Genomic DNA, 18,676 nt, shown 5'->3' with positions numbered 1-18,676 from the left:
AAGCTGTGCCATTGGTAAGATACATTCTATGGGGCGACTTCAATTATGGTTGCTGTACTCACCCTGCAAAAAATGCCAGCTTGGTGATGCTGCATGTTAGGTGGTCAATTTTCAATCTTCCAACCTGGGTTTAAATCCCAACCCGTGCATGAATCTTCTTTATAAAACTTGTTTTTCTTTTGTCATTGATTTTTAACAATGCTGAATAAACTTGATTCATTTTGATTAGCATGTAAAGTTGAAGACATAACGTGTATGAGTATGTTAAATCATTGTGTTCATGAATTTCACCTAATCATCACTCATTCACACAATCACAATTATCCAAAAGTGGCAGAAATGTGACTTAAGATGCAAATAAAAAGTTGGTAAGTTTCCCACGCATTTTGAGATTTGGAAATTTTGTAATTTTCCAGACCACACAACAATGATTTAACATACTCATACACGTTATGTCTTCAACTTTACATGCTAATCAAAATGAGTCAAGTTTATTCAGCATTGTTACAAATCAATGACAAAAGAAAAACAAGTTTTATATGAAATATTAATATTAAAAGAAAAATTAAACCAACTGGGAGAAGAAGTTAATACAATTGTTAATATTCTGGTTTTTGAACATTTTTACAAAATCCTGAGCCTTTCCCATGACCTTTTCAATCATAAGCTGACTTCCCTGACTTTTCATGATTTCCAGGTTAGCGAGAACAATGTATGGGCACACATATTTTCGTTCTTTCAGTTAAATAATCCACAAGTACGTTGAATAGAAAAAGCATTATGCTTTAGTTTTTAAAGAAAAGAAACAAAAAAAATAGTCTGTGCAGATATAGCATTAATGCGTACATTATTGTAAAACAAATACATAAATAAAAAACATATTTTGTTCCCAAACTTGAAATAATTTATTCTATCTGCAAGTAACACTGACTATTTCCACATGTCTTCTTTGGCTGAATAAATTACAAGACACTGAATGACAAAACTGAACTTAACAAATCAAGGTGTTAAATACGTTGTGACATTCTGCTGGCAATGTTACGCAGTCGGCCATACACTTTGGATGGTGGACTACCAAGGATAAGATTACAAATAGACCTCCTGGCTATCTGGATGTTTTGGAAAGAACCTAAGATGTGGATTTTTGTATCAGCAAGAACTATCCGCGTTTTTGTTACATTTTCAATGGTGTACTTTGTCCTTCCTCCTTTTCCTGCCAATCGTCCTATTGCACGAGAAACATGGTCACCTCTTAGACGTCTTACATCTTGAATTTCAAATGACTCTACGAAAAGATCCTCCAAACGAAGAAGCGCTAATGCATCCTCTACTTCAAAACCACAGATGAAGGCTTTCACAAAATCAGCTCCCTTTTGCAAATTGGCTACATTTGAAGTGTCCTTGCAAGGTTTAAGTTCTACCTGCCGAGTCTTAAGATTGAAACGAACCTGTAACTGAAGGTACTCAACTAACGGTTCAAAGATCTTCATCCAGTTTTCCCTCAAAGGAGTGTATCTATGTGCTGGCACGGAAATTTTTCTCGTCTCTACATTAATATCCCGTCTCCCTCTTTTAGCTGGTGGCATGGCACTTTTTCTTTTACCCTCAATTCCACGGACGCTTTCCATTTTCTCTCCCTGGTCATTTGTTGAAATGTTACGTTTCCTCCCCCTCTTATACGTAACAGAAGTGAAATTTTCATTGTTTACATTCTGTGATGGTGGTGAAGCAGACATTTTTGTTTTTTGCAAAAAGATTTTACAATCAAAACTAACCAAAAACACAAAAATATGTACAAAATCAAATATCCACAGATGGGAGACACGTAGTAAACAGCTTATTTATGATACTGGTGATTTTCTAAAGTTGGTCACTACCTGAAAAGAAAAAAATTGCAGTACATTAAAATTTGTAAACATTCTTGATTTTATACATTTTTTAACTAAACACGAAAACCTTCAAGCTGACTCGAAACTGGCAAACGGATAACTTCTAGCTACCATATTTTCAGAGCATGATTTAAATTAGATACTACACCAGACTACTCTCCACATTAAAATGCATAAATATTTTCTTCATTTTGCCTGTTTCAGAGTTCAAGTTATTTTCACAGCCTAAAATTTGGATTAGCATTTTCCTTTCACATGTTCCAACTAGTTAAATAACTAGCCACGTTCAGAGGATTGAGTAAAACTGAGGAATAAGTTAAGAGTTCATGTCTTCCATTATAAGGTTAGGCCCATTTTACATGGGAGCATTTCCTTTAACATTTTTGCTAGTATAAATGCTATGTAAACGCTTCCGAAAATCTTATAGCAGACAGTAATTTACACGGAAGCATTTCATGTGACACATCGGTTACCTTTTGCGATTACAATGTATTATGTATACAAAACGAAACGTACATCGAGTTACACCATCTATGGTGAGTGCACGGTGTTCTCATTTGAAACGACTAAAATATTCTTCCATACAAGCATTGTATACGTTACAAAGTATGTATTTAATTAGTGTTATTCCTATTGGTTGATTAGTTATCAGCTTTTAAAAATGTGAAGTGATACATTCTTTACATCTCACGCTGCCCACATTACATCCTCACTTGTGACCTACAGGTCGATTCTGATTCGTTATGCTACGGAAATAGGATGGATCCCATTTTTGAGAAATGCCATAAAATTGTTCACTTTAGCATTTTGGTCATGCATAAATGTTAAGAAAAATGCTTTTGTCTGAAGTGGACCTTCTTCATGTTGAAATGGTAGTGGAAAATGCCAACAAAAATTTCACCTTAACCATGGGTTCTCTGCTACGAAATCTTGAGTTACTTTCTTTTATGTATCTAAGGGCAGTGTTTTTTTTTCTAACGGTACACTGTACCTACACTTTTTTAAAGGTGAGAATAAAACTAGATGTATTTATTTTTTATTTTAAGAAAAGAATGTGTGTGTCAATCTACATGGTAGAACTGAACATGCCACAATAATTTGAGTAGTTCTTGTGATGAACAGAACAAACCAACTTGGAAGAGTTCCGGACCCTATCTTTCCAGAAAAAAAAAACTCTTAAGGAATGCCTCTGGATTGATCACTACTGCTTTTCTATTGGAATGAAATCAAAAACATTTCATTTCACAGACATTATTATTGATAAGGCAACAACTTTTAATGTTCAAAGTCTGAATTCCCCTTAAATTACTATAAACATTAAGTAGCCAGGTGGTGATAGCATGTTTTGCCTGCCATCTAGTGACAAAATCTTGTGATGTCATGTACACAATTCTTGCCTGAACGACCAGGCATGAAAGAGTGTGACTAGTGAATGGGATCGAGAAGACTGTGGAAAAACCTATTGCTACCAGCTAAGTACACCACAATTTTACTTGACTTAAGTAGAGATGGACCTAAAGGAAATCTGTAAGGATGAAGGAGATTGAATTGATCTTGCCCAGGATAGAGACAGATGGAAGACTTGTGTTGCTGCAGTCATAAACCTTTGGGTTTAAGAAGTCTAGAGAGTTAGCTAAGTTTTACATACTGGAAATAAAATGACAAACAATGTCAGTTATTTTCAGAATCTAAGTAACATCTCAAATGTCTTCACTACCCACCTGCTACTACTTTAGCTACAAGTGTCAACTATGAAGAGCCACCTTCTTGGTCCTTGAACTTTCCGTTGTAGTAAGGAAGATACTGCAAGACAACTTTCCAGTCAGTGAAGTAAAGAAGTCCAGCAAATGAAGCACTACCAAATGTGAATGCTGTAGGTACCCTGCAATACAAAGATAACAATCTTTGAAAAAACAACACCACACACACAAAATTAACCATGTTAAAGCCACATGTGATATGTGTTGGGACCATTATTCTTATGATACAGTGGAACCTTGATTTTTTCAGAGGACCAAGCTGGGAAAATGTCAAATCGAGAATTTTTTTTTTAACATTGTCATGTTGGCACCCTCAAGATTGAATATATAATGTGGTAAAATTTAAAATCCGGGAACGTAAAACCAGAGTTCTACTGTATTCACATGCTGTGAAATCTCTTTTTTGTAATATGTACATACATATTTCAATAGAATTACATGTAGGCCAGTCAACAAGGGATGCTTTTGGGGTCCAATAAGGAAAGAAATCAGGGAAAGCTGGAGCAAATTTTATTATCTTCCTAATATTGTTCTTAACAACATATTAATTTTTGCCCCTCTCCCACCCCAGATTTGGCCGCCATCTTGGTAAAATGGCACTCAAAATCAGTTTTTTGCAAATATCTCATTTGGAAAGCATTTTACAGTGAAAGAGGTTATGACAAAAATTAATCTACATAAAATTCTCTACAAAAAATCTTCTGTGCATTTCTTCTAGGAAGCACCATTAGGGCGCTAGAGAATGGAGTATTTTCAGGACCGACGCCTGATCTCCCCTTGAACCTAACCACTGGTGGGCATCGTTTTGCCGCTCCTCCTGTCCAGAAATGTATAGGGAAGCCTTGATTCATTGCTTTCCGCACTTGCATCCAAGGAGGGGTCTGTTTTTTGCCGAAAGGTGCCATGCCAGTGTTGCCAAACACGTTTTGCTTGCCCCCGGCAGCAATCGCAAACCCCCTTAGAAATTCACCATCTACATATCTAAATTATACTTCATATTCCGTGTTGAAAACGTTCCTTCAATCACAATCGGCATAAGTTAAGTGTGTAAGAGTATTCAAATTTTGTTTAGTAGTAGTTCAGCTTGTTAATGAGAACCATGTATTTGATATTAAAAGGGGGGACTTTGATACTGTATGGAAGATGTGTGATACAGGGGGAACATTTATGTTCAATGAAACAGTGCATTTGGGGGTGATATTTAATTAATATAACTGCACAAAACATGGAAATGAAATAGTGGAGATGAAGATTTTGTTCATCGGTGTGTGCATGTTTGCGTGGAGTCCCTAGATGGCAGCACCGGACAGTAAGGAAATCTTTGGGGCCCCGACGAGCAACAGCCCCATGGCTGCTTTCAGCGGTACCACGGATCCAACAGTGTCAATTGGTCCCCCTTTAGATTCGGTGGTCATTCCAAAGGAGGGGATGATGCCAAAATATGTGGCAACCCCAGAATCGAAGGTGACCGTGGGAGGACAATGATTGAGAGAGTGGGACAGTTGGCTTAGAACTGCGGTGAGATAGAAAAGTTAGTTTCTGGACACTTGATGTACTACCGTGAAGATATACAGAAGTAGTTCCGGGGAGTTAACATGAAACTTTGGTTATATAGAGAAGTACGGTTCCGAGTTGGCTTGGAACTGTCCATTACGAATGTGTTCGAGTGACCGTGGACTGTGACACCGTATGGCCGTGTAACCCCGCACACTGACCGCAGTCATAGTGTTGTTGCCCGGGTTTCCTTCCCCATGCTGTCGGGACTTGACCCGAGGACCCCCATGAATCTATGACCCTGCACATGGACCAGCGCTGGACGAAGGATGGCATACGTACATCAGCCAGACAAAGGTAGGATTGTGGCCACAACCCCCACAACAGTGATTTCGTGAGTGATAGCGCACAACACTATTTTGGGCCCAGGGGGGAATGTGTTAGGGTACATTGGCCAACGTAGATGGTAGGTAGCTGTGTGTGTGCGATAGTAGGTTGCTTTATGTGTGTCTATATCTTGTGTAATAGGGTCTGTACAGTATTTCGAGTGTGTATATAATATATGTATAAAGTAGACGATTTGCATTTTTCCAATGCATCACCTTCTTCTAGTGCAGAGCTCGTGGGCATTGGCTGGCGACTTGGTGAGGTAGGCGAGCATATCAAAATTTATTTCAACTCCGGCGACTTTTTGCTTAGAATCCATGCTCTACCGGGTCGTCTACCGAGCTACAGCCGCAGCTGTGCATCACAGAACATAATGTCTGTATTTATGCTTGAACCAGCAAGAATGTAAGTGAATGTGAAATACATCACCAGAATTGACGTGATCTTTCAGATCGAAGTGAAGACGACAGGCAACAACCTACACACGGACTTCAAAGCTAAGTGATGATACGGCCTTCTTTAGTCTAAAGGAAAACATTCACCATGTATGCGTGCACAACTGACGAGGTGCTGCAAAGCATGGTATTGAAAACAAGGCCCAGTTGGAGTGCCATGTGCAGCTTGCCGTGTCACTTCAGTTCAAAAAGTTGCATTTATTTCTTAAATTTGGTTTCAAGAGACATGTGCCGCTTCCATCTGAAAGCTCTGTTAGTCTTCTATACTCTGTCCCGGGAATCTCTGGTGCGAGGTCTGCCACTGCCTAAGTAGTAACTCGAGAAGACAGTAACTCAACCAATGAACGCGTGAGACAGAACAGAATTGCATGGTGGAGGGAAAATAACTGCAGCTACTAACCGCTTACAGGAGCATGTATGGCTTTGCCCTGCCCACAAGCTTTCTCCCCTTCTCTAATGTAACACGCAGCCTTGTTCCAGAGATTCCCTGGACAGAGTATAGAAGGGGAAGGGAGCTTTCAAATGGAAGAGGCACGAGTCTTTTGGAAACCAATCTTAAGAAGTAAATGCAACAGTGTCAGATTTTGAACACGTTATTGAACATTCTATCCGAATTTTTCTACAGCTATAAGTCCCCTTGCGCAATCTTTAAGTGTCTACAGGGTATAATGTGAAGAATCTCTGGTGGTGCAGCTTCTTTGTCTGTTGTGATACTTTCAGAGAGTGGTACAAAGAGGAGCTTTTTGGTTGTCTACATCCCTACCTCATCAGCTATAACTGGTATGGGGCAAGTTTGTACTTCAAGTTTTCTCCGAATTGTTCTTGTGATTTTTTTTAGTAAAATAATTTATTAAATAAAACTCTGGATCAACTGGATACAACACATCTGATTTTCACTTCAGAAGTCACTGCTCCAGTGATTACCTCTTATTTTGTTCAAACTTGACATTCGCCAAATTTTTACCAACAATACTCGACATTGAAGACATTCCAACACCATAAGCATCAGAAGGATTGGTTTTCTTAATCCCTGTTACTTCCATAATCATTGACTTTATGGGTGAGATGAGAATCACTGACAAAAGATTCATTAAGTCTACTCTATGCAGAATAAGGCTAATCGAGATTGGACCTACAGTTTAAAGTGGAATCCAAACCACTATGTGCCTCCAACAGATATCGAACCTGGGACCCCTTGATTTCAAGGAGACTATGCTATCAATGCACCATCGGGTAGGCCTCACTGAAAAAAAAGCTGAAGTCTTGCTTATCCCTTGATATGCGAGACTTTCATGCATTGACATGCTGCTCATCTATTTTATCTGGAAACTAATGAGCATGCCAAAAATCCACTTAGCATTGAGTCAGGTCACTCCTCTGCCATCGCCCACAACTCTTAATGGAGAGGATCACGGCTCAGTTGTTATATCTGACCAGATCGCAGAGCTTTTTTTTCTGATCATTTTATTATGGTTTGAATTGTTGTTTTATGTACACTTTATGCACAGATAGGCTAATGAAGACTGGACCTACAGTTTAAAGTGGGATCCGAACCACTGTGCAATATATCTCCACCAGGCGTTGAACCAGGGACGCCTTCATTACAAGGGCGTTTTATTGTGAAACAACCTATTTGGACAAAGTCAACATGCTCCTTTGGAGTGATCTTCTCTTTCAGACCAAACACAGCTGGCATTAAAATATTTGAAATGAAGAACTGCATGCAATGATAAAAGCCATTGAACTCATAAATGACATTCTGTAAGGAAGAACAAATCACAGCTGGCATTAAAATATTTGAAATGAAGAACTGCATGCAATGATAAAAGCCATTGAACTCATAAATGACATTCTGTAAGGAAGAACAAATTTAATAAGTCCAGTTTTATAGAAGATAAATACTATAATACATCATGGAAAAGATGTTTACTTGAGTTCCGCACTTGAAAAAAAACTGGGCAGGTCAAAAAACTTAACATTCTAGAATAAAAGGGTCCATCCGGAAATCCCACACCCTCGATTCAGTAGTGATTTTCTTTTTTTAGGAAGATTGTGTGTTGGAAATTGTGAAAAACAAAATTCTCGATCGCGGAAACAGATATTTATGAGTGTACAGCCATTTAAAGTGGAAATACAGCCCTTTAAAGTTGCAAGGCGGAAGTCTACTTGCGGCCATGTCAGTTTCTCGTAGCAGCCACCCACACATTTTAATGCGAAAATCTCTGTCCAATATGCTGTTTCTGCTGCCGCCATTTGCTTTCTGCACGAGAGCACAATGTTCCGTGTGTTAGATGACGTAAACCCCGCAGTCAGTATTTCAAACTCACCGTGTTTTCACTATAACATGACGTGTAGAGTATTTTCTACTTTTTTTTAACAATGCTTGCCTAACCTAACCTTACGGAAAATGGTTCGTGGGGCTAACGTCAATGGTTTGCGAGGTATTAGCAAAATTTCAAATCTGGGCATGAAAGTAGGTATTTTCTGTGAACAAGATTGAAACACTGCATAAATCGACAAAACACTCTCACAACGTGCGTTGAACCAGTACGCCATCGCCATAATGTGTGTTACAGAATCAAAATAACGAGTAACAGTAAGTACTCGTAAATGTAAGAAATAGACATTCTTTTCGTTAGAAATTCATTCTTTCACCTAAAGAAATGTTCCGCATTCCAGAATAGTACGTTAGAAATGCAAAAGAAAGAAAATAAAGAAATTCCAGCAGTTTCGAAGATACTTAACATTTAATAAAATATTGCTACAATTTCACCATTCAAATTACATGAACTTTTCCCATATATATCTTGGGGGGGGGGGGGGGCAACTGCCACCTGGATCCTTTGTGAGCCCCCTTGGTAACATTAACAGCTACTTGTCGTTAATATGTGACCATAGGCATGCGCAGACCCTTTAATTTGGGGGGGGGGGGCAAAAGCGTTGATGAAAGATCAATCGGGGAAAGAAAAAACCTCATTTCATCTTGCTGTTTTATTTATTGATGGATATGGAACATGAGCATATATAGTGTGTGTGGTTCAGAGACTAATTTACATATAAACAAGGTTTCATACAGCAGATACAAAATAACTACACATAATTGAAGACTAAAATTGGTAAACTCTGTAAGTGCCACAATAATTCAAACACAGTTTTCCACGTTAAAACTGTGAAATGTGCCATGCTTTATAATGTGGTAAACGTGAAATGTGGCTGGTAGCCCTCTTAAGTAGTTCAAAGGGCGTATAACGAGGTCACTAGTGTGTACGTTCTTACCGGCTGATGTGCGGAACGATGCGATTTCCCAACAGTTTCGCTTTTGGCACTTACAACGTATACCACTTTTAGTCCTCAATTTATTCATTTACAACAGGGTACATTTTCCCCACTTTCCGGGTAAATTTTCGATTTGTGGTAATAAATTAAACTGGATGCGGAATTTCTACATTGCACATTGTAAGAAATTGAAACAAACAGCAAAAACAAAAATACCAGAGATTTATATAAAGGTGTAAATGAATTTAGAAAGGGGTGGCAACCTAAAGTAAACTTGATAAAAGATAAAGACTGTGATTTTCTAGCAGACCCAAGCGATATTCTAAATAGATGGAAGAACTACTTCAATGACCTTTTAAATGTTCATGTAGGAGATAAATCAGAAGTAAATGAAGTACACACAGCAGAAACTTTAGTTCCAGAACCTAAGTTGACTGAAGTTAAAGATGTTATTAAAAGGCTAAAGAATAGCAAAGCACCTGGCATTGATTTAATACCAGCTGAGTTAATTAAATATGGTGGGAATTCGTTAATATGTCAAATTCATAAATTAATTTGTTTAATATGGAATAAAGAAGAAATCCCTCAACAGTGGAAAGAATCCATAATTGTTCCTGTATTTAGTTAAAAAAGGTGATAAAATGAATTGCAATAATTAGCGTGGAATTTCTCTACTCTCAACAACATATAAAATATTATCTACCATTCTTTTAACAAGACTAACCCCATATGCTAATGAAATTATAAGTGATTATCAATGTGGATTTAAACGTAACAGATCAAATTTTTCACATCAGACACACACTTGAAAAAAGTGGGAATACAACCAAAATGTCCATCAGCTATTCATTGATTTCAAAAAAGCATATGATTCGGTCAAAAGAGATAAATTATATAATATATTAGTAGAGTTTGGAATACCTAAGAAGCTTGATAGTATGATAAAAGTATGCACCAGTGAAACAGAAAGTAAAATTCGTGTGGGTATTAATGTGTGTGACAAATTTGCAATTTATGATGGGTTAAAACAAGGAGATGCATTATCTCCATTGCTCTTTAATTTTGTCTTACAATATGCTGTTAGGAAGGTAAAAGAAACTAACGAAGGACTAAAATTAAATGGTATGACTCAGTTGTTAGCATATGCTGATGATGTAGACTTATTAGGGGTTGATATAAATACAATTAAGAATAACGCTAGAATTTTTCAAAACTGCGAAAGAGATAGGTTTGGAAGTTAACAAAAAGAAAACTAAATATATGCTTACAGGCCGAAACCAAGTGTTAGGTAATAATCAAAATCTAATTATTGATAACTCGTTTGAACCAGTTTCCAAATTCAAATACTTAGGAGTAATATTAACAAATGAAAATTATATTAAAGAGAAAATAAAAAGTAGGCTTAATTCAGGAAATGCAGGTTACTTCTCTCTTCATAAACTTTTGTCTTCTCGTTTAATATCTAAGAAACTAAATGTTAAAATATACAAAACAGTAATTTTGCCTGTAGTATTATATGGGTGTGAAACGTGTGGACCCTTACATTGAAAGAGGAACATAAATTGAGGGTATTTGAAAATAAGATCCTTAGGAAAATATTTGGACCTAAAAGGGATGAGGAGACAGGTGAGTGGAGAATGTTACATAATTTAGAACTACATAATTTGTATTCATGCCCAGATATTATTAGAATAATTAAATCAAGAAGACTTAGGTGGGCAGGCCATGTGGCACGAATGGGAGAGGAAAGAGGAGTTCACAGGATTCTTGTTGGGAAAACTGATGGTAAGATACCTATAGGAAGGCCAAGACAAAGATGGAGGGACAACGTTGAGATGGACCTAAAGAAAATCGGTAGGGATGGAAAAGAATATATAGATCTTGCTCAAGGTAGGGACAGATGGAAGGCCTGTGTTGCTGCAGCCATGTACGAAGGCTAGAGAGTTAGTTAGTTAGTTAATGCACATTGTACACAAATAGAAATATTTAGAAACCAGCCAATACCAATGCTTAATACCTGAAAATTGGACGATACTACAATTGCTAAATTTACATTACGACCCAGCGTCGAATAACATGGGTACCTGGGGGAAACCCTGGGGGGGTAAAGGCGGTCAGGGGCGTGATGCTGATATCATCACCCCCACTCACGACCAAATCAAGGAAGTCTGGGACCTTACCCCCACACCCCCTATATGCCTTCATGACGTGGTGCTAAGCACAGGGGAGCACTTTACCTTTTTATCCGAAGTAGCTCCAACGCATGGATGTTTCTATCTTGCATATTAAGAATTTGTTTTTCTGTTGCCAATAGTTACGCATAGCCTATTACTGTGTACGATATTAGCTATGTTGAAAAATAACTAGAACTACATAATTTGTATTCATGCACAGATATTATTAGAATAATTAAATCAAGAAGACTTAGGTGGGCAGGCCATGTGGCACGAATGGGAGAGGAAAAAGGAGTTTACAGGATTCTTGTTGGGAAACCTGATGGTAAGAGACCTGTAGGAAGGCCAAGACGAAGATGGAGGTACAACGTTGAGATGGACCTAAAGAAAATCGGTAGGGATGGAAAAGAATATATAGATCTTGCTCAAGATAGGGACAGATGGAAGGCCTGTGTTGCTGCAGCCATGAACCTTCGGGTTTAAGAAGGCTAGTGAGTTAGTTAGTTAGTTATTGCACATTGTACACAAATAGAAATATTGGTACTATTATCGTATGGGCAAAACACCTCCGAATCATATATTTCGGACTTCTTTACATTGCTAACGTGTTGCGGAACATTTCTTAAGGCGAAATAATGCATTTCTAACTAAGATAATGTTTATTTTCTCTATTTACGAGTACTTACTGTTACTTGTTGTTTCGAATCTGTAACACATTATGGCCGTGATAGCATACTGGTTTAGGGGGCGTTCTGAGAGTGTTTTGTCGATTTATGCAGTGGTGCAACCTCGTTCACCGGAAAATATCTACTTTCGTGCCCCTATTTGAAATTATGCTAATACGTCGCATTTACGTGTAGAACTTGTGAAATAACCTTGCGATTTACCACGTTCATTGTCCATCTTCCTTTCGCAATTCGGAACAATCTTTCTTTCGCAATTCGTTAATGCTCTTCCTTTACGCACAACACTCTTGCAACCTTGAACATTGACGTCAGACGAGGAATGCCTACGTGGTTAGGTTAGGCCTGTTAGGTTAGGTTCCATTAGCATAAATACAAAGAAAAAATAATATTTTCGCTAAGAGACGCGTTACCTTTGTATTGCCTAACATGAAAAAGGTCTCTCCTGTGACGTCAGAACACAATGTTGCTAGGGTGTTGTGCGATAAGTGACACCCATTCGGGTCGGAACCATCTTTCTTTCGAAATTTGTTAATGCTCTTCCTTTACGCACAACCATCTTGCAACATTGAATATTGACGTCAGACGAGGAATGCCTACGTGGTTAGGTTAGGCCTGTTAGGTTAGGTTCCATTAGCATAATTACAAAGAAAAAATATAAAAAAACCTCTCTCCTGTGACATCGGAACACAATGTTGCTACAATGTTGTGCGATAAGTGACACCAATTTGGAAAAAATGGCTTGTTCCGAACACGACAGGTGGTTCTAGTGAAAACACGGCGAGGCTGAAACACTGGCTACGGGGTTGCATCGTCTTAACACACGGAACATTGCACTCTCATGCAAAAAGCAAATGGCGTGAGGAGAAACAGCGTCTCGGACAGAGATTTTCGCAGAAAACAACACGCATTCACATTAAAATGGATCAAATCTACATTCAGGAACTTCCAAAACGCTCAAGAAAATGATTACCGTAAGTACTTTCTCCTGTAAATTTGAAGGAAATTTCAAGGAATCCGTTTTGCCCATACGATAATGTTACCGAAATATTTAGAAACCAGCCAATACCAGCGCTTAATACCTGAAAATTGGACGATACTACAATTGCTAAATTTACATTACGAACCCGAAGTAGGTCCAACGCATGGATGTTTCTATCTTGCACGTTAAGAATTTGTTTTTCTGTTGCCAATAGTTAAGCAACTACTGCATTGGAAACATGTATGTAGCCTATTACTGTGTACGGTATTAGCTATGATGAAAAATAATAACTAAATGTAAACTAACAATATTAAAATTAAGTTGCGAATGGGATTCCACATGCTTTGCCTCACGGTTCTAGTACTACTAATGGGGATGAGCCCAATAATTGCTTCTTTAACTTACGTAACTACAACTTTCATACAAAATTTTCACAACAGCTGCTGTCAACAGACTTACCAGGCAGATGCAATTTCGAAATGTTTTTTACCAATGAGCCTAAGTGGACCTGGTAGCGTGGCCATTCTCCTTCGCGAAAGAAAATCAGGGGACCAAAGATAAGTGAACGAGCACAGACTACTCATGAGGGACTAAAATTGGAAACATTCCTTTTCTTCTTTTTGCACTCCAGAAACTGTAATTTTGGCCTCTTCAGTTGGTAAGTTACCAGTTTGGCCAAATGTTCGATTTTTCCATTGAAAGTGATTTCTTCCATGCTTTTTGTCCCAAACTTTCATGAAATTCAATTATCAACAATGGTGAAGCGTGAAAATCTGTTGGTAAATATGCGATAACGCCCGGACACCTTTAACTCATTTATTTCCTTAATTTTACCACTGGTACTTACGTTTTCTGCATTGCGAAACATTCTTTAAGGTGAAGTTATGCCTTTTTCCATAAAATAGTGTCAACTTTTCATATTACGAGTGATTATTTGTCTTCCTTGTTCCGCTTGGGTAACAGACAATATGGCATGCACTCGTCATGGATCATCGCGCTGTGCTTGTATTTTGTCGTTTCGGAGTGGGTATGCAGTGTTTCAACCTTCCTAACCGAAAAATACCTACTTTCGTGTTCATTATGTCATCACAAACCACTGACGGATAGCCCCAAAAACCATTCACGATAACCCCAAAAACCATTTCTGGCAAGGTTAGGTTTGGTTGGGTTAGGTTAGGTAAGCATAGTTAAAAAAGAAACAAAATTATCGTTAAAAAAATGCACGTTTGGAAACACTGACGGCACCGTGTGACTTTCGACGCTCTCGCACATTTGCACGCACACAATGGAAACAACGGCATAATATCATGATAATATTGGAGGCAATGCAAGTTTCTTACGCAAAAAGTGATTAATTCTTGTTCGGTAGCATTCAAATATGAAGTTTTTAGTTTCCCCGTGAAAGAAAATACCTCCAAGAACGTCCAGAATGCTAAAGAAACTCATTTCAGTAAGTACTTTCTCCTGTAAATTTGAAGAAATCCGTCCGGGCGATGTCGCATATTTACGAATCTGTTTATGTGACCCCTGCTTTGTACTGGTACTGAGGAGAGTAGGGGTGTGCGGGACAGAATGTTTTGGATCGGGACGGGTAATATATATATAAGTAGGTGAAACCGGCGACTCTGGGCACGTCTTTTGACCTACTTTTTATTTTACGACGTTTTACGCACTAAACTAACCTACAATGAAAGAAAAAATGGACAGAAAAAGCTCTGGCATCACTTTTTAAGCTATTTTTTATGCCATCTCGTTTTTTTGACCTACATTTGAAATGACTTACGACATTTTCCTATAAGGCTACCCCCCTCTTACTGTAAGGCCCCCCTCAGTGTAATCTACTACGACCTGCTAATAGGCTTCTACTCTCAGCGTAATTTGTTTTTTACGATGTTTTACGGATTAAAACTAACCTACAATGAGAGTAGGTGAAACCGCCGATCCTAGAACGGCCTTTTGACCTACTTTTCGCGCGCAGTGTTGCCAGCTCCTCACTCGAAAAAATCACCAAGGTTTTTGTTTTTGGGTCTAACCTAACCTAAAGCAAGGAGGTGGCAACCTTGCTTGAGGTATTTTCTCGCAGTGTTGCCAACTCCTCACTCGAAAAAATCACCAAGGTTTTTGTTTTTAGGTCTAACCTAACCTAAAGCAAGGAGGTGGCAACCTTGCTTGAGGCTTGCCTTACAGTGCATAAAGCAAGGTTGCCAACCCACTGGTACTTTTGCTATAGCCTTTTACAAGAAAAAAAAAGAGAAAGGGAAGAGTTAAACAACCGACAGCTTACCCACAGCCTTTTTTGCTCTAACCTAACCTAAAGCAAGGAGCTGGCAACTTTGCTTGTGCAATCAACCCGGTTGACCGCCCTCAAGTGGAGATCAGCGTTGCCAACTCCTCACTCGAAAAAAAATCACCAAGATTTTTTTTGGTCTAACCTAACCTAGAGCAACGAGCTGGCAATTTTGATTGTGCAATCAACCCGGTTGACCGCCCTCAAGTGGAGATCAGCGTTGCCAACTCCTCACTCGAAAAAAAATCACCAAGATTTTTTTTGGTCTAACCTAACCTAAAGCAAGGAGCTGGCAATTTTGCTTGAGGCTTGCCTTACAGCGCATAAAGCAATTTTTGCCAACCTGCACACACTGGGCAAGGAGAGCCGGCACTGCCGTAAAAAAGAGAGAGATGGGTGGATGGCAACGCAGTATGTGTGTGCGTGTGTGTGTATAATATGTAGCATTATTAACTAGAGTGTGTTGGCAATTTACTTACAACTAAAAAAAAAATAGAGATGCCAACGTTGGTGTAAGATGAAGAGAGGGAGAGTGAGATTTATGGCTGGCAACAGTAATAAGCGAATGCGCCATATCGTAATTTTCCAACTCCGTATATCGTGACCTTTGTAAACCTCTCTCGGGGGAACGATGTGCCACACACACGCGCGCACACACCTGTATTGTGGCGCAAGCAAACAAACAAAATAATAATTGTTGTTTTTTTAGGATACCTGGCCCCTATAACCTCGCGAGGGTGCGTGGTGCCCAACACAGTTCTAATGGCCGCGGCTAACAAAGTCATGCCTCTGTAGAGTTTCATGGTTTTTTTTTTCTCAAACTTCTATGAAACTCTACAGAGGACCTCCGTAATACATGCAACGTGTACTAACAACTCTAGTGTTATTTGATGTTGTGATATTTTTGGATATAGAGTTTTATTGTGAGATATAGATAAAAATAATTATGTTTATTATAATATTTTCTTGCTGAAGATGGAGAATATGTGTGTGTGTTACAAATAAAGTTGCATGCTTATTTTTCTAGTATGTGTGTATGTGTTTTTGATGTTTCGACAGCATCTGAAACGATAAAAAAAAAAATTTATTGTTAATTTTCACGTGTAAAAACAACAACAAATTTTTTTGTGCAAATTTTCTGATTGTCTCTCGTGCTATAGTGCAAAAAAGATATTGTAACTGATAACTAATGAAATTGACATTTGTAACTGATCTGAACTAGTGAAATTCGTATTGTGCCATTGTAACTGATTGTGCTAGTACAAAAAATTTCTTATTGTGCAAGAAAAGATGTTAAAAACTTATTAAAACTGCTCTGTGACCCTCTCGTTCTTCACGTCGTAGGCGAAGGACTTCTCTGCAATCAGGATGACACTGCATAGGGTATCCTCGGGCAAGGCATCGTGGAACTCGCAGACGATCTTGATGTTGGTTCGATCGTTGACCACAACCTTCTTTCTCTTAGATGTGTTGATGACGGTCATAGGTCTCCGTGCTTTGAACTCGCTGGGCGTGTAGTACATGTCCACGCTTCCCTCGGTCACGCGTTTGTAAGCCGAGAACGCTTCGTAAAGTTTGAGGTAATCGTTTTTGGTCATGTCGAGGTTGTAATTCTCGCGCGGGAACACTTCGTTGCGTCCATTTTTGAGATAAATGTTCTTGATCTTGCAGTCGTCGAACTTGCTGGAATCTTTTTCCTGATTGTTATTGCGCCCGGTCTGAAAGAGCACTACGACGAAATCTGGCATGTCGAACTGTATGTTGTTGAACTGCGTCGTCACGTCGAATTCCATGTGACTTCCCGACGCAACCTTTTGCACGCACTGGTAACCGTGAAAGTGAATCGGCACCTGCGGACTTTTCAAGATCTCCGCTTTGTACTTGAGGGCGTAATTCGTTTCGTATTCCACCACCGGCATTCTCAATTCCATGCTCCGGATGACGCACTTGGCCGCTTCGGGTAAAGTGTTGGCTATCGGCGTGGTGCCGTCCGGACCCAAAGTAGCGTATCGCATCAGTGCGTCGTTGTCGTTGGCAGCTCTTCGAAACGTAACGCGCAGTCCTCCCTTCCACATGATCTCCTTGTAGTCCGAGAAGAAACCAGGCAGCAGACGCATGGGAAAGAGCACCGTGTGACTTCTCGTCGATATTTTGGCCCCAGCTTCGAATCCCCCGGCCTGGTAGTACGCTGCGTCCGTTTTGAATAATTTCAACGTTCCCACTGCCGTCGACGTGATGCCTGGATAATCTATTCTGTCGATGACGGTGTTGTGTTTCCTCACCTCCACCTGCGAGAACAGGTGAGGCACGAAGTTGTCTACGAGTATCAAGTTTGCTGCTGCGGGAAACGCATCTCCGCTTTCCTTCTTCACCACGTCGAATTGAAGGTAGAGGTCCGCTCTGTGAGGATGAACGAACCCATCGCCTACGTCCACGTCGTATTCGATCTCCCTGTTCGCCTCGTTCAGATTGGCGAACGTGCGACGGTTGGGAGGGAAAGATTGCAATTCGTAACTTTCGATTTGCTCCATTTTACATGTATGGTTATTTATTATACGTTGATCTCCACGATGGCCGTCGTAGTGGCACCTGCGAAATCTACCACGTCTCCTTTCTCGTTCGTCACCACCAACTCTATGTCGTCTATGCGGTTGCGACATACTGGAAAATAGATCGGCGAAGAGGGCGTGTAGATGATCGGTTCCATGAACTCGGAACTTGGTTTGAAAGTGGCTATGATTCCCGTCTGCTTGTGACTTCCTAATAATCCGTCCGAAGATTTCGTGATCATACCTTCGGCCACGTTACAGTGTACGTTCAGAGTCTCTATGGCCAAGAATTTAGGAATGTTGGTTGCTACGTGCTTGATGCCAGCTTCGAGTTTGGTGTCGTTCTCGAAACCTAAAAGTTCTCCCATGGTGCCCAGGTCCACGGTCTCCGTGGCGGATAGGATTTCCACTCTGTGCGTGACCGAATTTTGAGAAAGGTATGTGCCTTTGGGTAATTGAGCTTGCAAAGTGGAAAGATTGTATTGGCCTGGCGTGACGACGATGTGTTCGCTTCCGACGCTAATTTTGTTGTTGTGCTGCGTGACGTTAGGTATGAGGTACATGCTGTAGAATGCACGCAGAGCCACGGATTTAGGATAGACGATGTCGTCGTGCAGCGTGAGTTTCAAGATTGAAGATTCGCTCGTGAGATGGAACACGCCCATCGTGTTTCAGATTCCACAATGCTTTCTGGAAATCTTCGATCGTAGGGTTATTTATTTTGGAGAGAAACGCGAGCA

The 18,676-nt window shown here is 39.5% G+C and overlaps 2 protein-coding genes across 2 annotated transcripts; both read right to left on the bottom strand.

The window, feature by feature from the left end:
- Window positions 1-881: 881 nt before the first annotated feature.
- l(1)G0004 (RNA-binding protein pno1) lies at window positions 882-1,736 on the bottom strand. The gene has a single exon (XM_083130822.1). The coding sequence runs from the start codon at window positions 1,734-1,736 to the stop codon at window positions 1,008-1,010; it is 729 nt and encodes a 242-aa protein (XP_082986948.1). The 3' UTR covers window positions 882-1,007.
- Window positions 1,737-1,738: 2 nt separating this feature from the next.
- LOC145994680 (cytochrome b-c1 complex subunit 10-like) lies at window positions 1,739-13,706 on the bottom strand. The gene is made up of 3 exons (XM_083130823.1): window positions 13,560-13,706; window positions 3,611-3,771; window positions 1,739-1,877 (listed from the first exon to the last, which is right to left on the bottom strand). Exons 1-2 carry the CDS (start codon window positions 13,682-13,684, stop codon window positions 3,639-3,641), a joined length of 258 nt encoding a protein of 85 aa, XP_082986949.1. The 5' UTR covers window positions 13,685-13,706; the 3' UTR covers window positions 1,739-1,877; window positions 3,611-3,638.
- Window positions 13,707-18,676: the final 4,970 nt, after the last annotated feature.

Source organism: Lepisma saccharinum, chromosome 11 (assembly GCF_977018435.1).
Source record: "Lepisma saccharinum chromosome 11, izLepSacc3.1, whole genome shotgun sequence".
NCBI classification, from domain to species: Eukaryota; Metazoa; Arthropoda; class Insecta; order Zygentoma; family Lepismatidae; genus Lepisma; species Lepisma saccharinum.
Note: the sequence above shows the minus strand (reverse complement) of the source record. Positions and strands in the feature narration are given on the sequence as shown.

Excerpts from the sequence above, each read along its gene's own strand:
- LOC145994680 (XM_083130823.1), bottom strand. The coding sequence starts at position 13,684 with ATGAGTAGTCTGTGCTCGTTCACTTATCTTTGGTCCCCTGATTTTCTT. Across the intron at positions 3,772-13,559 it reads TTCGAAATTGCATCTGCCTG|GGTACCTACAGCATTCACAT; the intron begins GTAAGTCTGTTG and ends TTTGTATTGCAG.